Source organism: Artemia sp. Qi Xiang Cuo, chromosome 6, assembly GCF_049724085.1.
Source record: "Artemia sp. Qi Xiang Cuo chromosome 6, ASM4972408v1, whole genome shotgun sequence".
NCBI lineage: Eukaryota > Metazoa > Arthropoda > Branchiopoda > Anostraca > Artemiidae > Artemia > Artemia sp. Qi Xiang Cuo.
In genome coordinates this window covers 51,569,831-51,594,391 of record NC_142799.1, presented here as the reverse complement: position 1 = coordinate 51,594,391, position 24,561 = coordinate 51,569,831, and the positions used below count along the sequence as shown (strand labels likewise).

The following is a 24,561-nucleotide window of genomic DNA, read 5'->3' as shown; positions in this document are numbered from 1 at the left end:
CCTTGACATTCACCCCTAGCATGCACTTGTCCAAAAACAGCAATAATAAATAAATCCCTCAGGCCTAAAGATTAAAGAAGCCTTAATGTTTCTTAATTCCCTCTTCGTGAATCAACAATTTCCCCGCCGATTATGTAAATCAATTTCTCAGGTTAGGTTAACCAAACAACAATGAAACCATGTTTTTTTCATAATTCCCCCATCGTGAATCAACAATTTCCCCGCGATTATGTAAATAACAGATTAAAGAAGCCTTATTGTTTCTTAATTCCCCACGCTCGTGAATCAATAATTCCCCCATCGATTATGTAAATCATCCCTCATGCCATTCGCACGTGGCCAAACAACAACAGAACGATTGACCTAGACACACCCACAATATACTAGATCGATAATCCTTGAATAAATTATGTCCCCCCTCTATTATATAAATCACCCCTCGAGCAATGTCACGTGGACAAACAACCACAGATCAAATGACCTTGACACACACCCCTTAGAATCTATCGATAATAATTTAATAAATTATGTCCCCCAACGATTATGAAAATAACTACTCATGTCTTTCGCTCGTGGCCAAACAACAACAGATCGATTGACCTTGACACACACACATTAGACTCGATCGATAATCCTTGAATAAATTATGTCACGTCAGCATTAAACTAAATTGTAGATGACAGCAGGGGTGAGGGTCAGGAGTAGCACCTCCCCCTCTACTGATTATGTTGGAACTTTCAGAAAAAGCTTAAAGAGGAAGATCAATTGACCAAAAGGCCAGATGTGCATACTACCGCTGCTACATTTACTACTAGTTCTACTAGCGCTGCTACTTCAACTGCTACCTCTATTGCAACTATTTGTAAGACTAAGAGCATTAAGATTAAATTCACAAAAGTATATAAATATGCAGGTTATCAAAGAGAGATATCAGCTATGTCATAGCAACGGCTAATTGTATTGAGTTGAAGCTTCCAGGACTTGGTGAGAATGATGTTTAAATCACCAAAAGGTAATACGTATACTATTAATACTACCACTACAGTCATGGGCGTAGGGAGGGGGGCAGGGGGGGGGGGCAGCTGCCCCCCCCATAGACCTTCAAATTTACATTAGATATGGCTGAAAAAGCAGATGGTTTGGAAAAAGTAGTTGATAAAACTCCATCACACTATCGACTGCCCCCCTCTAGACAATATGCTGCCTAATGCTGCCTACGCCCATGACTACAGTTACTGTAACTAATGACGCTACTGGTATTAAGGTATGCAGGTTTTCAACTGGGCATATATGCAATGTATGTATGCAAGCAATGTAAGCAATGTATATAAGTATATGTATGCAAGTTTTCAACTGGGCATGTAAGCAATATCATAGGCAGCACTGCTCTATATTAGCTACAAGTATCATTGAAACTTTTAAAGGAGCTAATCCGATTCGAAATTCGATTTGATCATTTTTCAGTTCTTTTTTACTATCTCTAAATCCTCCTCGCAAAATAAATCTTCCCTAACTTCCGAATTGTCGAGAATTTTATTTTCTATACCAACGGTTTAACACATTCTTTGAATGTCCTGCCCGTCTATCTTTAACACTTTATTACTAACTGAAGCTCCTATATTTAACTGGGAAAACTCCACGACTGACTTCTTCCTCTCTATTTCTTTACATACTTACTATTACTTTCTTACATACTTACTATTACTACAACATCTTACTATTAGGCCGTCTGGCTGCTTCTTTCAAATCCTTGGCTGTCTCATTCATGGGGTCCTTTTCACATCTCCTTAGTTCACACTTTAGCATATTTTCTACTCCCCTTATTTCCTTTAATTCTCACAAGATCTATAATCCAGGAACTTCCTTTGCAAGCGCCTTCTTTCTTCTCTTCTACCTTTAGCTGATTATGAAAATTTATTTGCAGTTCGTAACTCGGATCGAATAGGGGCTCGAAATTCACTTATTTTGAATGTTTCTGATCCTACAAGCTCAAATGTACAACCTGAGAAGGATTCTTCTTCTGTTTCTTCGTCGAGCAGTAGCTCAGAAGACTCCAAAACACAACGGACAAGAAGCGATATTGCAAATGGTAAGTCACTTAGTAATAGTTGACTCTAATAAATTGGATCAAATTTGGTTAGATTCAAGGCCCCCTCCTCCAATATACGAGTACCACTGGAAATCGTAATTTTTAAAAGTCTATATGTTCAACTATTTCATTTTTTAATTATCTCCCCTCCCCCTATGAATAATTTTACCCGTTGCATTGAAAATATTTTCAGGCTGAAGCAAACACGTCCATACGTAAAATAGAGCGAGTTTAATCCGTTAAAAAATGATTAAAGTAATTTATTCCTTTCATTTGTACCAAATTTTATTTTATTTTAATTGTTGGTTATGCTAACTCTCTTTTTTCTGTTTTTCTTCTTACTTTTCTCTTCACTTAAAACTCATTGTCAATATCAGATTGTTGAATGGTGGAATTACATGCTGCTACCACTACTACTACTAACACTAGTTACAGCACCAAGACCCCTGAGGTACCCAAATTTGCACACACCTTCATCCTTTCCTCCCTACCATTAACCTCTAATTTCCTCCAATCCCTTTCTTATGACCTCTCTTGACCCCAGTTCAGGACAACGTGCTTTTTGCTTGGCCCCAGATAAATGTGACAGAAAAAAACAAGATTTCTTAAACTGTCAAAACTAATGGAGTACATCAACTAAGATTAAGCGTATCAGTAGGTGTATATCAACCATGTTTCGGGGAAGAATGTGATTGTGCAATTTTATATGCTTAGACTAAGGGGCTTATCCAGTCTCTGCTACCTGGTGTACATCTCTGAATGCCATTTCTTCCACAAGGCATGGCACGCAGAAAATGGTCACATTTTAAGGCAATTTTCCTCGGTCACAAACGCTTTAGAAAGCATTATGCAGTTTTAAGTATGGTTAAGTAGATTGGTAGCACTTATCCTTACTTCAGCGAAGTTCAACCAGGACTGATAAATAAAGTGAGGTGAAACAAGGCAATTCATTGAAATGAAAGAAGAATAATTAAAAACACGTCTTCATTGCTAATTTTGCCTTTTTGGCAGCTAGCCTCAAAGGTATTTTTGTAGCTTGTTTTGTGTTAATGTCGACTTGTTTTTTAAAATATTTTGTAAGATCGTTTTAAATCAAATTTGTGTATACAGCATTTAGTGAATATTCCCCTATTTAGTGAATAGGCATTTAGTGAATAGTTCCCCATTTAACGACATATTATTATTAATCTTAAGTATATATTATTAATCTTAACTATACACAAATTTAATTAAAAACGATCTTACAAAATATTTAGAAAAAAAACCGTAGACATTAACACAGAACCAGTGTTACAAAAAGACCTTTGAGTTTAGCTGCCAACAAGGCAAGATTTGCAATGAAAACGTGTTTTTAATTATTCTTCTTTCATTTCAATGACTTGCCTTGCTTCACGTCACTTTATTTACCAGGCCTGGTTGAACTTCGCTGAAGTAAGGATGCTGGGATTATTTTCAAAATTTTTATTTTAGTTTTATTAGTCGAATGTTGCTGTCAGTCTCTTTTCTTTTATATATTTATGTTTTGCTAAGGACAGCCGTTGGACATAGGGCCGAAATATTCATTCAAATTAGAATTCCACTGTCTTATGAAAATAAGTCCCTATTGTTCTTCTTGTTTTTGATGCTTGTGATGGAAAGGCAGTGTGGTCTTCGTTGCGAAAATCCCCCCCTCCCCCCCAAATCCGTACACCCGTACATTTTCCAATATCGATGCGGGTTGCAGCAGTAGCTATCAACCTAGTAAGAGACGATCACGTCCCATAGTAAAAACTACAATAGCCCATAACTCCTAAAAATAGAATAAGATCAAAACAAACAGTACATTATTAGAACCGCCTTGTATTAAACCCCTATATAGGAAACTTACCGTCTCTTGGCTTGGACAACAAGGAAAATATATTGACTGAACATCAAGAAAAGTGGCTTCAACCACTGTATTCTGGATATAAGGCATATATTTTTCTTTTTTTTTCTCGCAGATAGCTGGTCCCTGGAACATCGTAGAGAGCTGTTTAATAGCTCATTCTAAAGGCAGTTGATGTGGTTAAAAACTATTTATAATTAAAAAAAAAATGTTTTTTATATAAATGAATTTTTTACAAAAAACTGCATATTTGTTCAACAATGTAGTAGCAAATGGTAATAGCATCATCTTGCGTAGGAAAATCGAAATAGTTTTCTTAACATTATAAAAAGCATGTAGATATAGTTATATAAAATTCAGTAATTCTTTTAGGGTCTTAACAAAAATGGATTTTTGAATTGAAACTAGAATAATATTTGAAAAATTTTAAAAAGATAATGTTATTTCATCTCTCATTCAAAATTATTATTGTCTCCTGGAACCAAACTTTATTTGGCTTAACTCCTAAAGTTCATATCTCTATAAAGTTGTGCTATATTTCCATAGAAAAAAAAATCAAATTCAATTTTATTTTATTTTAGTTCTCAGTTCAGGATCGGTAAATTTATAATAAAGAACGAACTCTAACCTATACTAACTAAAAGGTGTGTATGGGTGTATGGAGTCGTTATATCATCATGATTTCAGCTGTAGATGTAATCTAGTCCAGGTTGCGGCGGTAGCTAATAACTTAGTGAGAGACGATCACGTCCAATATTAATTTTATAATAGAGACCGAGCTCTAGCCCATAGTAGCTTAGAAATTTAATATAAGGGTTCTGGGTTGCAGCGATAGCTAGCAATCTAGTAAGAGATATATTAAAGAACGAACTGTTGCCCATAGTAAATGATAAATTTTCTAGTAAAGAACAAACTCTAGCCCATAGTAACTAATTCAATTTTGAAAAGAAGGAGTTACGGCAGACACCTCCATGGTAGTATAAGTAAGCTACAAGTTATAAAAGGCTCCGCCAAGATTTGAACTCAGATCGCAGGATTTAAAGTCCTGAGGGCTAACCATTACACCATGAAACGTTCACAAGACAAAGAATGCTAATAGTATATAATATACTATCTGATAGAACTTCCTTGAGGCTCAAGAACTTCAATTTAGATTTATCCAGGTTGCAGCGGTAGTTAGCAACCTAGTAAGAGATGATCGTGTTCCTTAGTGAATTACTTGTAAGGAACAGAAACTATTCCCTATGTGAGGGGGGCTGCCCCTTCCTCAGAGCTCGCTCTTTACGCAGAAGTTTGACTTTTTGTCACAATTTTTTAAGAAAGACTGCTCAAACACAACAGCCGTTAAATTTGAATGAGAAGTACTTTTAAAGTGCTTCAAGACTTTAGCGTAAAGAGCGAATGCTGAGGAAGGGGTAGCCCCCTACCCATATATAGAATTGTTACTGTTTTTTTTAGTTTTAATGTTGCTTCCTACTTTCAATTGAAAAAAACTTGTTTTTTATTTAATTATCATTCAAGAACCATTAAGGAATGGTCCTGAATTATTAAACATTTGTCATCAGTAGTAATTCCCTTTGACGAATTATTGGCTTTGATAAACTAAGTTATGCTGTGGAATTTTTGAAAATTTATCCTATAGAAATCGTCCTGTCCACATAAATAACATGTTAACAATGCAGAACGCGTCTATTACTACTAGTTCTGTTATAGCTCCTACATTGTTACTCCCATGGTTACAACCGACTACTCCCAATTGCTGCATTACTGCCACATTGAATATTCCTAGTCTCGGCATTACTCCTACCAGGACTACTGTTACTGCTACCGTCACATCTGCTCCTGCCACGACTATCCCTGCAACCACTACTCCTGCTTCAACTACTGCTGCCATTGCTGCATATACACTAACTCGTATTGCTACTACCCCGACCACCCCATCTGACTACTATTATCGTGACGACACCTACGATGATCACTACAGCCAGTAACAGTAGTACGACATGGGTTTTCTTACCACGACTGCTGATAATAGTCGCATTAATCCAACTATAACTACTCTTACAGCAACTTGTCCTACCAAGATTATCATTACTACTGCTATTGCCACGATTGATCCTATAGCAACTATTTCTACCCAGACTGCTACTACCACTACTACTACTACTCTTATCCAAATAATTCTTATCCTAACTACTCCTACTACTCCAGCAGTAATTAATCTTACCACGACTACCTCTAACAAGACAAATTGTACCCCTAATAATCCTCCCATGACTTCTACTACGACGTCTGTTACAAGTGTAACACCTGCTGCTTCTAAAACTACTGCTCCTACAATGACTACCTTGGACCCCCACCGTACAATGCGTATAGATATATAACATCTCTTTTGAATATGTATTAGTCGGGGATCATTTTGAAAATCCTAGTTTTAATCATTTAGCATTACCCAATTAAAGATTTAACCAATCTGATCAATTCAGTTACTAAAGATCTAATTAATTAATATAATTTTTTAATTTAATTAATCATTTTAATCAATGACTTAACTAATTTTTCCTAATGTCTTGTCCTGCTAAAACCAATGGAAATTAAAGCAATGCTACAAATGCTATATTAGAGCAAGGTTCTGCCCGTAAATCTAGATTGCCTTAGATCTTTCAGCCCGAGTGCCATCCTCCCTCAGCCTTCTTTTTGAACAAAGTACTAATTTGTGTACAAAACTCCTTTTTGTAGTACTCCTTTTTGAACAAAAAAAACTTAAGAAATTAATATGTCTATATTGTTAGGTGTGGGGCCACTAGCTACCAAGGATGGTAAATGTTGATACCACACTTAAATATATACTTAAAACCCGCCTAAAGCGCCCTTCCTTCTATAACTCGGATTAAGGAATAACCAATAGCGGTATAAGGATAATTACTCACTTTTTTAAGCGTACTTTTGATAGAAGCTTAATATGAACTTAACTCAAAACAACAAAAATGAAATAAGATAAAGTCGTTTCTCTTTTCGGACCAGGAGGTTCTGACCAATCAGAAGAAATATTTATCAATGGTCACCTGAAACCCAATTTTGCAATATCTTGAAAGTAAGGTCAACTAAAAAAAGGAATTAAGAGTTCGGTTACTCTTGCAAAGACATTAATGTTATAAGCCAATGCGTTTTTATGGTCTGATTTAATTTTGAAAAATTAAGACATTTTTGCTGAAGTAAATTTATACGCAGGAAAAAAGGACATCAAAATGAATGACATACCATGTAATCTAACATTCGATTGTTTAAGATTAATTGTATGATTAAATTTAATCAGTAGCAAAGTAAAGTTGATCGCACTTATCGTATATGCAATTTGGTTAAATGATAAATTTTTGATTTATTCAATTACTTGATGATTGTTTTCCTTAGTCTCGAGAAATTCCTAATTGTCTTTACTTAGTTTAATCAGGGAATCAACGAGAAAAGATTGTCAGTTTTGATGACCGAGATTGATGAAAGCTAGCAGCTTAATAGCTTATGTCCTAGTTTTGCTTTTCAAGGGACTAGGACCAATATGATCTACATGCGTATGTCGGGGGGGGGGGAGAGAATTACCCAAATTTTAATTCTCATGCTATTTACCAAAAGAGCTATTGGGTCTCAGATACATGATAAATAGTAACAGTTAAGGTTCTAGTTACACTTTTTCAAAGCAATGAATTAATCTAACTCATGCAGTAGAGGAGGATAGGGGGCTGTTATAAGGGGGATGTTTCAAGTGCATATACCTGAAGGGTAAGCCAAATCCCAAGTGTAGTGTTTTTTTGTCAACTTTTCACCTACAATCTTAATGGAATGTACCTCTCTCCTAAATCACACTTATTTTAAGTAATTTGATTGTTAAGCTATTACTAAGTGAATTTGCCAAAACTTCCCTTTATTTGGGACTTTTTAGTTTAGTTTTAAGGTTGACAGCATACCGTTTGATCCATTAAAAGAGGAGGTTCTTTATATATATATATATATATATATATATATATATATATATGTACGACAGTCGGAGATCTTAAGGATACCAACCTCTTAGATTTGATATTCATCAGTGGCGAGAATTTTGAGATTGCCACAATCGGAATAAGGAGATGCATTTTTCTCTAGATTTCACTGCCATTTGGCTTCTCCAACCTTATTCCCTCCCTCTAACAATGGATCCAAGTTTGGGTCTTTAACCTCAATATTTAGTTTGTAGGGGTGATTAGACGCCAAGACGAACCAAACCTGGTAAGAAGTAAAACCTAGTCTTATGTTTATACCTGTTATGTTTTGCACTTGATATAACCTCCACTGAAGGGGTAAGGATATCAAAATGAATTTCCGTTCTCTAATAATTAGGTGTGTCAGAGGAAGTTATTCAGGAAAGCCTGGTCAATATCTACAGTTACGATCTTCCATGTCCGTGCTCGATTCTTCTGTAAGGAAAGGGCTGTGGTTTTGTCTTCTTAAACAAGAATATACTGGATTTCAATCGATTCGTTGGGATTATCAGCTACAACTTGTATTGCACCTTCACCGAGTCTGATTCCAATCCCATACTCATTATTATATGCATTGCTTGGAAACTTCGAATCATCGATTGTAGTTTTTGCAACACTTTTGAGGGTCTTTCTACAGAAGGTTGATTCTTCGGTTGCTATACCAGTGACAAGATAGCATTGTGCTTGCGTCTTTGTAAGAAAAGGTTGTATAATCCTTGAGGTACATGCAGAATATTTAAGGCATTTTGTGAGTTCTATGAATTTCTAAACGCTGGCAATTTTTATCACGCATAGGATGCCTTGAGAAAAAACAAGGCATCAATGTATGTTCTTCTTTTTTTTCATTACACAAATAAATTCTTCATCATGATGATCAGAGTAATATTTCTGGCACTTGAATATATATTTTTTAGAAGTACTTCAAGTACTTCTTCGAAGTTTCCCCAAAATATCTTTGAGAAATCTCTTTGGATTTTATAGAAAACCATTAGGAATATCCGCAGCATGTAGAGAGCAATCCGACACAAAGAAACCTTAGGTTTCGGAAAATTCGATAAATTGGATCCAGGTACCTACGCTGTAATAATTCATTGCAACTGAAAACCTCTTTACTAATAACCAAAGGTAAAATCAAGATGCTCCAACAGCGTCAACAGGTTTTATAACAGAGTTCAAGAAGAAATAAAAGAAAAAAATAGGATAGAAGAATAGCTCAAACATTTTATACATATATTTCATTCTGCTATATTTTATTCACTTTTCTTTAGGATTTATGATGAAATGCGAACGATGCCAGCAGAGAGATTCTGTTATAATCCAAATTCCATCAAATTATTCTGACCAAAGTGCAACTATTGCGAACTTCCACACCGAAATTGAGAAACTTCGGACCGAATTGGAAAAGACAAGATGTCAGCTTACTCTTGTACAAGAGAGGGAAATAAAGCTGAGGGATCGGTGAGTTTCATTTTACTTCCATGATTTGAGAGGTAAATTGAATTAAGTCAGGAAAATTTTTTGAATTACTGAAATAAATAAATATTTTTAGAATCCTTGAATCTTATTTTTTCTGTCAAAGACAGCAGAATATTGATTTCAATAACTTTATGAAAACTCATTTTGCTTTTGTGTCTTAACTGTATCAAATACCGTAGGGTATTACTAGAATTCTCTCAGCCTTTTTAATTATATTGCATGAAAAAGACTATAGAACCACAGTATCAAGATAGTTTTCGTTTGCATTGCTCTCGCAAATTTTGTTTACAATTACTCACAAAAATTTCTGTAATATAAAATTATGGCTTAAGATTCGCAGTGTGAGGGAGTGAAAATAATGACAAGTATAGGTCCACAATTCCATAAATTTAAGGCGGGAGACCTCAGAGAATTTTTTTCTGTTGCCTTGCTTATGTCTCACCTGGGTTAATTAATTTGAAGTCTTCTTGCTCTAGAAACTATCCTAGTACTATAATACTAGTATCATTGCTGCTTTTTTAGCATCTATTGATGTTTTCTACACATTTGAACATTTTAAAACTCAGTTTTCAGGGAGAACCGAAATACCGAACGACATGGGAGCCAAAACGTTGAAAGTACCATCTTCTGTTGAGCTAGACGCTAGTTACCATATTGAGATTAAACGCAATTACGTACAGTTATTTCAACATTTCTGGATGTTAAGAATCTAGGTGTTTTATTTTTAGTATGTTTATATATGAAAGCCGAACTATTTAGATTTCTTATACCTGTATTTGCAGTGTCGAATTAAATTTTGACTTTCCTAAAAAACATTTCTCGAACACCAAGGGAAAGTGCACCTGATGACACAACTCGAAAAAGACAAAAGGTTTTGGCTAGTAAATAGAAAATAATTTATTTCATAAAGCTAACAATGCTGTTTCAGTAATATGATCGAAACTCGTGGTTGTGTGGTTGTTTTGACATTTGCTTTACCAGTTGTCTCCAGTTTCTATTGAATCTACTCAATCAAGTGCCAAAGTTAATGGCTCAGCTGATGCATAACTCTGAAATTTGATTGATGTTAAGTACTCTAAATAGTAACATTTTTGAAGTGAAAAAAAAGACATTCAGCTTAAATATGTAATGAGTAATATTTATTTTTAGAATATCATAGAAAACTGCTTACATAATTTTTGTAACTTGAAAACAAATTGCTATTTAACTTTTGACACACTTAAGTATATTTCTTTTAACAATCATTGACGTTACGTCCTAAAAACCAATAAAATTATGCATAATTTCATTGATTTCCCTTATAGTAAGAATATTTTATTTAATTTCAAAACACATTAAATAAGAAATTAAATAGCATAATTAAAATGTTGGAGACAGATTTTATTTTCTGCCACCTGATACCATCTGCATATACAATCATGGGACATACCAATAATCTTTTGAGGATGGGGAAGGTATTCTTAAGGGACTCATCACCAATAACAATAATAATATGCGGCTACTCATGAGTTCTTTTTATTACTCTGAAACGTTTGTAATTTATTTTCAATCAATAGTTTTACCAAAACTATTCTACATGCTGTCTCATTATATCAAGGAGCTGTGTGATTATATCAAGGAGCTGTGTGATCAAAGTCATAAGAACAAGCTTCCAGATTTTTCTTGCTATGGTAGTATTCTGTTCCTGTTTGTTTTTCGGGACGATCGTATTCAACCAGTGGTCCTTGGAAGTTGAATGTTGACTTGTTTGACATTGGATTTTAGGCCCTCATTACTTTTTTATTATGACTAATGTAAAGACGCATCGCTCTGCATGTGAAGTATACTTTTAGACCTCAGTCATGTAAGAGCTTTAAATGAAAAGACAAATTTTTTCAACTGATACTAAGGTGGCAATATTAAAACTTAAAACAAGCAAAAATTATTCCGTGTATGATCAGACTGCCTCTTTCTCAGCCTTAGCTCGTTACGCTAAAGTTTTTTAGTGATGACCCTTGTGTTTCAGAAGTCTTTCTTATAGGATTCGTCTAAAAAGTCAAACTTTACCGTAATGAGCGAGGGCTGAGGAAGAGGCAACCCCGTCATGTACGGAATAATTTTTGTGCGTTTTAAGTTTTAATGATGCTCCTTACTTTTAGTTGAAGATTATTTTTTTATTTAATTTCTGATCTTTTTTCGAATTATGCCGGGAAATCCGCCTCCCTTCTCTGCGAAAAATCTCCCGCGGAAAATTCCACTCCCAAGGAAAGTCTCCCCGCAGAAAATTCAACCCTGCCCAAATTACCCCCTCCCCCGGAAGATTCTCCTCAAACTATTTATACTCACTAAAAATTCCACAAATTTCAGTAATAACAGTTAAGCGTTATTACTGTTATTCGTTACTTAAAATTCCCCAAGGAATATTCTCCTTATCTTCATTTGAATTATTTAATTTCTGATTGTTTTTCACATCTTTCTGGGAATCTCCCCCCCCCCTTTCGTGAAAACTTTTCCCAGAAAATTCCTCGCCGCGATGGAAAGTCCCCTCTTAAAATTTTCGCAAATTTTCTCGTAGCAGATACTATATGTAAACAATTGGCAAATTGCACCCCTCCCCTCCCTGTGTAAAATTTTCCCTGAATAATTCCACCCAGAAAATTTACTCTTCACGAAAAATTCTCCCCATGAAAATTTCTCCCTTCACACCGAAAATCCCCCCCAATTATTATGTATATTTCTCAATAAGAAATACTAAGTAAACAATTGGCAAATTTGTGTAACTTACAACCCGTTTAACAGAGGCCGTGGTGGGTCATGTCATCCCCAAAGGCATAGTTACTGTACCTTTCGACTATGCTCAATCAAATGTCTACCTAAAAATTTTGATCACAGGTCTTATTTCAATTCGAACAATCCCTCTGAATCTTCTAAGACCCTTGGTTCGATACGATCACACCTGGGGAAAAACACAAAAAAACAAACTCGCACCTTTCTTCTGGCAAAAAAAAAATACAAAATTCTACATTTTTGCAGATGCGAGCTTGAAACCTCCATAACAAGGCTTTCTGATATGCTGAACTTAATGGTGTGATTTTCCTCATCCTGGGGGCGTTTCCCAATTTTATAATGAATTTTAAATATTTGAAATCATCGAAGGCAGCGAAGCTGCTAAAGTAACGAACAGTAGACCATAGTGTGTTTGATGAAATCCAGAACTTAAAAAATGTATGTGATTGGTTTTTCAGGGATCGCTGATCGGTAACTTGTAGAGTTACTTGCTGGTGAATTGACCAAGATCTACTAGAAAACTAGTAGTCAGATTCTTAATACAAAGTAAACTTTCCCCAAGAAATACTGGATCCCTAGCCTTTGCAATCTAAACGCTAGAAGCCTTCGAAGTTTCATGCTTTTGGAATATCCATTCTTAAAATTTAAAGTCCTTATCAAAAAGAGCCAGCGATCCAAAATTACTTGGGCTAAATCCTTTTGACTGTATATATCTGCCCATCAGATTTAAAATTGGCCTGGGTTCTTTCGTACAGACGGTGGGTGCAGTGTTGTCAGCACTTCAAAACGAAATGTACCATAAATTGCACGAAAAAATATACCAAAGACAAACAAATTGTACCCTATCCCAATTTTTTTTTTCCGCGTCTTACCCTTCGCGTAACGCGTGGATCGTCGGTGACGTACAGTACTATCTAGAAAAACTTTGTATAAGACATTTTCATTCAATTTCTTTCTCCATTCCTTCGTTTTTCTTTCTCTTCTAATACAGTACATTACTCCTGAAAGTACTTGAACAACTTTTTCGGAGTAACGTATATTACTACAGTAACACTTTACTACAGGCCAAAAAAAGTCGTTGTTTTTCAGCCATTTACGACTGTTTATTGCACCACCCTAAAATTGGTCCCAAATGACGATTTCAATACAAATCAGGGGCTAAAATCTAATTTTAACCTTGTATTCTTACAGAATATTGCCCAAAAGCAGTTGCTGGGACCTGTTTTTCCATTTAATAGTTTGCATACAAATCCCCCTTTTCCCTTTTCATGTAGATATCGATGGAGGGGAGGATCGCTCCTGTAGCCCTCCCCTAATATACGCTACCGCCTACAAACAATACAGGAAAAAATTCTGTTTAAATTGAGACTGATTAAACAAGTGACTTTGGGTGTCATGGTCTGGTCCAACACGTACTAGAGATTTTAATGTTGAAACAATATTTTTTCTCCAAAATGCCTATAAAACATCCTTCACTCACCTTGTAAGGTCGAGTTGGACATATCCGCACAAACGGTACAATAGAGACCTTGTCTTTCACTATTTTTTAAGTCACCTTAAGCACATAGATAACGGCATCTTTTATTTTTAAAATTGGAACTGGCTTTATAAATTGAGTTATCTGAGGTTCCGACTACTCTATACTACAAAAACTTTACATAAAAAAAATACCCAAAATACGAGATTAAACATCACTATCTGAATGAGAAGCCATGGCGGCACTCGCAGTTGCAGAATTTCTGTACCCTTTTCCAGTATTTCGCCAGTTGATGTGTGTCACCATGCTCATGGGGAGCTTCCTTTTAACGACTCGTTTAGCACCCAGAAGAACATTAAGAGTAGTAAAGCCGAGTTTATTTCTCAATTTTATTTTGTTTAAATTGATAGTTGAAAAGCCCCTCTCAGCACAAGCAGAAGAATGTGGTAGGGTAGATATTTTCATCATGAATTCACCCAAGAATGGGAAAATTTTTGACTTGAGGACCATCACATCGTTCTAGTACTTTAAACCAGAAATAAAATGGGTCAAAATCTGCTCATTTCTTGAGATCAGCGGAAAATGGCAGGCTTTTCCATTCTTTGGCAATATTTTCCACATCCGTCTCCTTTGCCAAATTTGGAAACTGCACGAGTAGTGGGACAATGCTTAAGTTTGAGTGGTCAGAAGACAGAGCCATCTTAGGGTCCAGTCTGTCTAAGTTTTTAGCCAACGAGTATTTTCAACTGCAAAACCTTTCCCTTATTTCCTCGTTCAGTTCTATCATGTATTTTGCAGACACTGTTTTGAAGGCAGTAGCAACTGATAACGAAATTTTGCTGTTGATAAATATATACGACTGCCACAGTCTACTTCTTTCATGTCTCGAAAGTACTATGGGTCCCTGAGCTGTATCAAAGGTGCTTCTGTCGTCTTCCCGTAGCTTGGCTTCATAAAATGGTTGATAATTGCTTTATAAAGCTCACATACTCGACTGTGCAATATGTGAATTTGGGTATCCTTCGACTGAAACAACCGATTAAGGTCAGTAACAAATGATAGGACATATGCGAAGAAAGCAAAATAAGCTTGGAATGTAGGGGACAGCAATTTTTTGAGTATAGTTGTGGCTTTGGCTGGCTTATTTTCTTCTTTAAAGCTTTAACTCCGACAGAAAAGTATCAAACATCCCATTGCTCGAGATAACGCATAATAACTGGAAGTCGGGAAAACCACCCAGTTGTGACAGGGCCCAGGTTTCTGTGTTTGTCAAGCTTCATGAACTTCTGCATTTCGGCAAACTCACCAGCCCTTTCCGGGCTTCTGCCAATGTAATTTTAGAGGTCTTGACAGAATTCTTCGACGTCTGTAGGTAGCTTATGACTTTCTGCACTGGCACACAAATGGATGGAGTGACATGTGCACCCAAGAACAAATATGTTTGGTAAATCCAGCGAAAGCATTGCTTGCAAACCACCTTGTCCCCCCATCATCACAGATGCATTATCTGATGCAAAACCAACAAATTCTGCTTTGGCACTCCAATCTCTTTAAACAGAAGTTTTTTTAACACTGTACTTTAGCTATGCACTGTTGTACTTCAACCAATTGCAAGAATGAGTCCTTCAGAACTTTCTTCCATCTACCATTCTTGGCTTCCTTCACTTCATCGACATGACGAATAACAACCTAGGCTTTACGAATTACTCAAATCAGTACTTTCGTCAATGAACACTGAAAAACAGTTCTTTCTCATCAGGTTGCACAAGTCCACATAAGCTACTTCTCCAATTATTTTATTGATCACATGTGTTGTCTTTGTATGACCACACTGAACACCCTTTGCTATTTCCGAGTCAGGAAATGCTCTCTTTAAGGTTTCTGGAAGCTCTTTCATAATATTGATTGCCAAGTTATGCTTCGCCAGACATCCACTTAAAATCCATTCGGCCTGCCTTATTTTCTGACTTTTTAGAAGCCTGTCATTCGTTTCTCCAGCAGCTGTTCCAACTTGTGATTCTGCTTCATCAGTAACTGAGGGCGTTCCGTCATCTTCTAAACAGTTGCTACAGCTAGCAACAATAGTTGAGCTATCTGACTAAATTTCCTCTTCCCTTGGTACAACAGTGCTCGCAGACCGGCTCAACTCTGAATCTGCAATAACACTCCCAAGAGCCAGATTGCTTCTTATATTTTTGTCTCGGTCTAAAAGTTCCCCGTTAGAATACTGTTCTCTAATATTGGTCAAAATAGGTGAGGATATATCAGATTCTTCTTTACTGGTTTTAGTACTGCTTATGGTCATGCTTTTTCTTTTTCTCACTGTTTCTGGAATTCTGCTAACTTAATAACCATTAACATTCTGGGAGCTCGTTGTTGGTCGATGGCTGCAAGAAATCTCAATTATAAGACCTGAGAGACTGGAAGACTGATTCCTGACGATGCATAAAATTTATTCTGAGGTGTCTGTCTTCCAATAGACTTGAAAAACTATCCCTGTTTTCAGGATTCTTGACAGATTCCCGACCATCACGAATCCAAAGTGTCATTATAGCTTCATTGTTAGCTTTTCATTTTCAATCGGTAAGACTTGACACACAGAGAGATGTTTTTGTCCGACCTTTGGAAGCCAAAAGTATCTGTTTACGAAAAAAGGAAAAGAGGTGACTGTGTGGGTGGGGTTGGACAGTGTAGTGTGGAGTATGCCTAAGAAAATCCGCCCACTCTGTCATCTTGGCATACGGTACTCGCCCTGTCAGGGGAGGATTGAAACCGACAAGTGAATCCTAGCAATTTCTCTCAAGGGTCAAAAAAGGGTTGCGTACCTCTGAAAATCATCATTCTCATATCCCATTAGCCCATGGTACTTGCCCCAGAAGCTAAAACCGGTCAGGGAGAAAAACTGTCTGTCTCTATGTTGACAAATCGGCGGTGGGGTGGTATTGGAGGAGCCATGGACCCATTTTGTGCCTTTGATCACATACATCAAAAATACTGTTATGATTCCAGTTCAAAAAAAGTACCTCATGCCTCCCTTGCTTCTAAAAGGTTAGTGGTAGGAGACTGTACTTTAGAGGACACTGGGAAACTTTTTGCCTCAAGTCATAAGGTCCTAAATCGTTGCATGTTTCTGATAAAACAAGGTACATTCATGGAACTTGTATCTATTCCTGAATTTAGCATTAAATTGCCTTGAGACAAATTAATGAATCGGAAAAATATCTTTTAGTGTTTTAGGAGACATGCTCTTATATCTGCATTTTTCGACCAGTTTACGAATCGAACAAATATTGCCGTGGAAGGGGGCTCAATATATATATATATATATATATATATATATATATATATATATATATATATATATATATATATATATATATATATATATATATATATATATATATATATATATATATATATATATATATATATATATATATATATATATATATATATATATATATATATATATATATATATATATATATATATATATATATATATATATATATATATATATATATATATATATATATATATATATATATATATATATATATATATATATATATATATACATATATATATATATGTATATACATATATAACCAAACAAATTGAAAATGATAGCGATGATTGGGTTTTGGATTTTGACATGGATAAGGTCATCGATGCCTACCATACCTTTGAAATTAAAAAAACCAGGACTAGATAAATCGTTGGAGGTAAAAGAAGTTTTTGTCCCACCACCTGAAAAATTTAAAGAAACAAAGGTTCAACGATATGTCTCTCATAATGACAAACTATATATATATATATATATATATATATATATATATATATATATATATATATATATATATATAAAACTATATATATAAAATATATATATATATATATATATATATATATATATATATATATATATATATATATATATATATATATATATATATATATATATATATATATATATATATATATATATATATATATATATATATATATATATATATATATATATATATATATATATAAATATATATATATGTCTATTTAAGGAGCTTGCTGTGACTCTAATCATGTAATTAATTAAAAAAACAAGTTTTTTTTAACTGAAAGTAAGAACCGACGTTAAAACTTAAAACAAGCAGAAATTATTCCGTGTATGAAAGGGGCTGTCCCCTCCTCAACGCCTCGCTCTTTACGCTAAAATTTTTTATTGTTTAAAAAAATAGAGTTGTGGGAAATTCAAACTTTAGCGTAAAGAGCGAGGCGTTGAGGAGGGGACAGCCCCTTTCACATACGGAATAATTTCTGCTTGTTTTAAGTTTTAACGTTGGTCCTTACTTTCAGTTAAAAAAAACTTGTTTTTTATATTTAATTTTTGAACGTTTTTGAATAAAGGCAGGTTTTGATTTTGGCTCACCGTAAATGAATAATCAACACCAAATTTGCATATTAATTTTACTTTTATTTGGCTAAATGGCTTTCTCGAACGGTGTTTAATTTTATTTACGAACGTTTTTATTAGTAATAAATATACGTAACTTACGAATTAACTTACATAACGAATTTCTCTATTCAAATATTTTTAATACGTATATTTTGGGATTCGCCTCCTAGTCAATACCTCGCTCTTTACGCTAAAGTTCAAATTTTGTTCCAATTCTTTAAAACCGACCCCTTAATCACTAAGGCCATTAATTAGAATAAATAGCTCTTTTGAAAGTACTAAAAAATCTATGGCTTAAAGAACGAGGTATTGACTAGGGGGCGAACCCAATCATATACGTAATATTTTCTGTTCGTTTTAAGTTTTGATCTTGCTCCTTACTTTCAGTTGAAAAACTTTTTTTTTAAATAATGCTGGGAAATCCGGCGCCCCCTTCATAGCAATGTCCCTTCCCACATGAAAAATTTCTCCATGTAAAGATCCTCCCACATAAACCCCGACCCACCCACCCCCTCCCCCCACTACCAGAAAAAAATGCCCCCTGAAAACATTTGTATACTTCCCAATAACCAATACTATATGTTAACATTGGGTAAAGTTCATAACTTTCAGCCCTCCCCCCGGGGACTTTGGGAGATTAAGTAATCCTAAAAGACATAGTTATCATATTTTCGACCATGATGAACAAAATGGCTATCTCAAAATTTTGATCGGGTGACTTTGGGAAAAAATGAGCGTGGGAGGGGGGCATAGCTGCCCTCCATTTTTTGGTCGCTTAAAAAGGGCACTAGAACTTTTAATTTCCGTTCGAATGAGCCCTCTCATGATATTCTAGGACAACTAGGTCGATACGATCACCCCTGGGGGAAAAAAAAACAACAAAAAGACACGCATCCGTGATCTTTCTTTTGGCAAAAAATACAAAATTCCACATTTTTGCAGATAAGAGCTTGAAACCTCTACAGTAGGGTTCAATGATACGCTCAATCTGATGGTGTGATTTGCATTAAGGTTCTATGACTTTTAGGGGATCTTTCGCACTTTTTTCGAAAATCAGCCAAATTTTCTCAGGCACGTAACTTTTCATGGGTAGGACTAAGCTTGATGAAACTTATATATTCAAAATCAGCATTAAAATCTGATTCTTTTGATGTATCTATTGGTATCAAAATCCCGTTTTTTAGAGTCTCGGTTACTATTGAGCTGGGTTGCTCCTTACTTACTGTTCGTTACCACGAACTGTTTGATCTTCTTGAAAAACAGTCATTTTTAATGTTTTTCACTATCATTTTCTGAAACAAAGGGAATGACCATTTCTCTATGAACTATCCTTAATATGTCTAACACTTCATTGTTCATATCTGCCATTTATATTATATTAGAAACTAGCGCTAAAAAATAATATAATGATCCATCTCTTATAAGGGAATAAAGAAGTTGCGCGTTTTTCTTCCCCAGACAATTACTGCCTAATCAAATAGGCATGTTGTTGCTAATTTATGGCACTTAAGCCAATTTAACTATCGCTTAGGTTTCATAAAATGATAGCCTAAAATGAAATTAGCTGGTCAGTGTAGATCTTCAGGCGAAAGCGACTTTCTCACCGAGATGCCGCAAGTAAGGAATGTAACTTGGAAAACAAGCCTAACCCCTTCTAATTGTAATGTTTGGTGTTTAACTATAGGTCCTTCGAGCCTATGGTATGGACCAAAAGGAAAACCCCGGCTGTACATTCAACTACCAAAAAAGAAAAAAAAATTCAAGTTTAGCATTAACAAGGCAATACAAAATAGAAGCACAACAAACTCTAGCAGGAAATTATTGAAATATTTTTCGAAGTACGTTAATTTGGGAGCTAATTAAAATGCTGTTTCAGTATACAATAGACTATTACCCCCTACTGTCCTTTGAATTTTATTTGTGGAGCAGGTGCGTGCCTCCCCCTCAAAATTCAAATTTTTCCTGAATTTCTGGGCACTTCTGATTTATGTTGTGAAGTAAAATTTGATTTTTTATCGTAAAATAAAAAAAAAGTCTTATATTCATGTCTGGTATGAAACATCCAGATAACCCATTTTGGACGGTCAGGGATAACACTTTAGTATTGTCATTGTAAAGAACCGTGTAATTGCAATGAGCTATTATAACCCCCCCCCCCCCCTCCTTATCGCTTCTTATCGAAGGGGAGGTCATAGAAACCTGAGAGGAAGCTTATTAATAGGAAAATAAAATTTTTAGTGCCCCCTTTAAGGATTGAAAGTGATCAGACAAAATCAACCATTCCTGTACCATGTTATTTTCTACCAAGCCCCGCACAACCTCCCCCAAAGACCTCCAATAAAAAATTTCCCAAGAGCAGTTGTAAGGTCCAATCAGTGTGCCTCCGGAGATGACATGAACCTCGCAGGACGTGGAGCAAGGGCCAGGGCCGTAAATAATGCGAATTATTGTTTGAGTGCAGGTACATTTCATAGTGAAGGAAGGGGTTATGTTTGATCTGCGGTGTCCGATTGGTTTAAAGCTCTCACAGATCGTCCATTGGACGTAGAGGATTACAAATTTTATTGGAAAGGGGGACGGAGTTAGGGAATCTGGAAGCTCGAAAAATATTTTTTTGTTTCTTCTCGTTTTGAAACTGGCAGCTGTAAGCCCTTGAGGTTAGAGGAACCTAATGCACCATAATAAAAATTATTCATTCCTTCAAAAAGGGGACTCGTATTTTTTTTTATACAATTGGCTCGAAACATGTATTCTTAAGTCCTTACACGTGACCATGTGTCATAGAAATTAAATCCAGCTTTCTCATAGACTCTTCTCGCATCATCCCCTTCAGCAAGCAATGCTGCTTCGGTTATCTCTCTTGATTTAGCGATGCACATAATACGATGAATCAATTTAGTCCCGATTTCCCTTCGTGGATATTTCTCATTTACAGAAAATAAATAAACAGCAGCTCTGCCCCCCCCTCATACTCGGCAATACCACTTCCAATAGCTTCAACGCCATCTTGAACCAAGAGCACTGTCGCATTCCGATCAATAACTGCTAAATACATATCTTCAAGTGCATTGAGCAGAGACGTGTCAAATTTAAAATTCTGAACACTTATTTCAGCAGATATTATTTTCTGATCAAGATTTTTAACAGGTACAGTGATAAATCCGTCATCATCTTTAATATCGACATTAGCTAAATTGCAAGTCTTGGAATATCCGGTGGATAGGTTTAAGTTTGTTGCTCAATTGGGTATTTGGTCTGGACGAAAAGGAACGTCCATTTGGGTATGGTGAAAATCTACTATAAATAATCTCAACCATTTCAAAATATTTCGGCGTGAAAAGACACGACCATGGACCATACTTGGTGGCGGTACAATCATTCACTTTCAATAATTGATCAACAGCTGTAGTGGACATTCGAAGCGAGTCTACAACTTCTTCATTCTTTGTCATTTCCAAGCCAATTCATATGCTCAATAGATTGCAAAAAAGCTCAATTTTTTTTATTGGCTTGAGACTTATATCGGAAGTCCCTTTGGCTAGAGACCGCAAATCACCAAGAAAAAAGAAAACATTGATTTTCCTTAAGGCAGGGTCCAAACAAGGAAATGCTTTTTCTGAACCTATTGAAATGTAGGTCTATGGCCCACTTTGGCCCTAAATTTTGGTCTGGAACCATGGTTTCTCTTCGAAAAATTATGCCCAAAACGGCCTCATTTTTGGAGCGGAACCTATTAGGGAGCCCAGAAATGGGCCGAAAAACTTGTCATTCTTGGTCAGCTTGAAAATTACAGCCGTAAGTCCCTTGATTAAGGGGAATCTAATGTAAAATATTTGTTGGGCCAAATGGACCAAAAAAGTCCTAAAAAGCCTCTTTTCAAAAGCAGATATGCAGAACTCTACTGACAAGTATTTCTCTGTAGATAAGCAAAGTCGTCGTTTGGGGGGGGCAGCTGCCCACTCAATAATTTGGAAAAAATATATTATACAGTCCATGCCCCTTGACTATCCGGATTTTAACGCCTCTTGCCCCCCCCCCCCCCCCCAATAAAAATGCTGGAGATTCGCCCCGTGTAGATAGGGTTGCCTCTAGATAGGATCAAGATAAGCTTCAAATATCGGCAGAGGGCTCATTTGATCAGAAATTAAAAGTTCTTGTGAGTAGAGGTGACCCTATAACTCCCGTACGAACCACGTGGTTTATGGTTTTTGTCAGTGAGAATGAAAAAACAGGAATTTTGTCACATTTATGGATGGTTTTATGGACTTTGTCAGTGAGAATGAAAAAACAGGAACTTTGTCACATTTATGTCTGTTTTCATTGATGGTTATGTGTGTTGGTCAATTTATTTGATGGTTTTATGGATTTTGTCAGTGAGAATGGAAAAACAGGAACTTTGTCACTTTCATGGACTATAGTCATTAGGGAGAACACGTGGTTAATGGGGTCAATGTTATTGTTGTTGTTTTGGGCACGCGATAGAGTCATAAGGGAGAACACGTGGTTAATGGGGTCAATGTTATTGTTGTTGTTTTGGGCACGCTCTCAGCGAACGCCAAGGTCAATGTTGTTGTTGTTGTTGTTTTGGGCACGCTCGAGCCAAATGTTATGAGTTTCCGGGGAACACTTGTGCTGTCAGTCATTAATCAAATTGTTTCCAGGGAATGTCTGACAGATAACGTCAAGTTAATTAATGTCTTTGGTGCATTCCCAAAGAGAATTGTCTCCGGGACAAAGTTTAGATCATAAGTGACAGTTGCTGTCATGATTGATTGATTGACACGAAAGGGGAATTAATTTGTTGTTATAAAGAGAATTGATTCACGAAAGGGGAATTAATTTGGAGTTCTAACAAGAGAATCGTTTCCGAGACAAAGTTTAGATCTTAGCGATGAATTGTTTTAGCGCGGGAATCAGGTTTCCAAATAATTGAAATGTGCCAGCGCAGGGATGCCAAACAAAAGGAACACGCTGAATTACGTTTAGGGATTATTTGGGCGAAACCCTTTTAGCCATTTTATGGAATTATTTCGACGAAACAGTTAGAGACATTATAAAATATGATTTTTGAAGAGATTTTAGGAGAGAATTTAAGGGTGAAACTCTGTGGTCGTTATAATACACAAGTTCCATTTGAACAGTGTTGCGAGGTCCTCTACCACAACCCCAAAAGTCTCCGATCCCCCTAACCCAACCCCAAAAGGCTCCGCTCCCTCTACCCCCACCCCAAAGTTCCACCGGGCTCCCAAAGGACCAATCGGCCCTCAAGTGCCGCCCAGACCCCTAAACACCCTCCCTAGTCCCCAAAGGCCCTCCCTCGGCCCCCAAAGGTCTCCGGGCTCCCAAAAGACCAATCGGTGCTCAAGGGCCCCCTCAGACCCCCAAACGCCCTCCCTGGGCCCCAAAGGCCCTCCCCCGGTCCCCAAAGGTCCCCAGAGCTCCCAAAAGACCAATCGGCCCTCAAGTGCCGCCCAGACCCCAAAACACCCTCCCCAGGCTGCCAAAGGCCCTCCCTCGGTCCCCAAAGGTCCCCACGGGCCCCCAAAAGACCAATCGGTGCTCAAGTGCCCCCGGATCCCCAAAAGACCTCCCCGCCCCCCCCCCCCCCAAAGAGTCCCCTCTCCATTTTTTAATACTTTTTTATGGCTTTATTATATCTTTTCTGAACAAGTTCCTTTCATAATGTCATTCCTAAACCCATTTTCCAACCTCAAAGAGTCCCCTCCCCATTTCGTAAATACTTTCTTGAATTTTTTAACATGGTATTTTTTTTTTAACTTTTTTACGGATCTTAAAATGACATGAACACAAAAAAAACTCGCACACACACACACGCACAAAAACTTACACACACACACAAAACTTACACACACACACGAAAACTTACATACACATGCCAAAACTTACACACACAAAAACTTACACACACACACACAAAAACTTACACACACAAAAACTTACACACACACACACACACACAAAAACTTACACCCACATGAAAAAACTTACATGCACAAAAAAACTTACATTCACACAAAAACTTACACACACACAAAAACATACAAACACGCACAAAAACTTACACACACACACAAAAACTTACACACACACACGAAAACTTACACACACACACGAAAACTTACACCCACACGCCAAAACTTACACACACACAAAAACTTACACACACACACGAAAAATTACACACACACTCCAAAACTTACACACACACAAAAAATCACACACTCACACACACACACACACACAAAACTTACACATGCACACGAAAAATTACATGCACACAAAAACTTACACCCACACGCAAAAACTTACATGCACACAAAAACTTACATGCACACAAAAACTTACACACACACACACACAAACTTACACACACACACACAAACTTACACACACACA

At 36.3% G+C, this 24,561-nt stretch overlaps 1 protein-coding gene and 1 long non-coding RNA gene across 2 annotated transcripts in view; one reads left to right on the top strand and one right to left on the bottom strand.

Annotated features, from left to right (window-relative positions):
* LOC148951354 (uncharacterized) overlaps nucleotides 1-24,561 on the top strand; it is a 162,255-nt gene that overhangs the window by 90,184 nt on the left and 47,510 nt on the right. The window contains exons 4-5 of the mRNA XM_089090814.1: nucleotides 1,925-2,089; nucleotides 9,238-9,427. Coding sequence (XP_088946940.1) covers nucleotides 1,925-2,089; nucleotides 9,238-9,427 — 355 coding nt within the window. The remainder of the gene's footprint in view (nucleotides 1-1,924; nucleotides 2,090-9,237; nucleotides 9,428-24,561) is intronic.
* Nucleotides 10,427-24,561, bottom strand: part of LOC148951353 (uncharacterized) — a 66,712-nt gene continuing 52,577 nt past the window's right edge. Inside the window, exon 3 of the long non-coding RNA XR_016141905.1 lies at nucleotides 10,427-10,494. This is a non-coding gene — a long non-coding RNA (uncharacterized LOC148951353). The remainder of the gene's footprint in view (nucleotides 10,495-24,561) is intronic.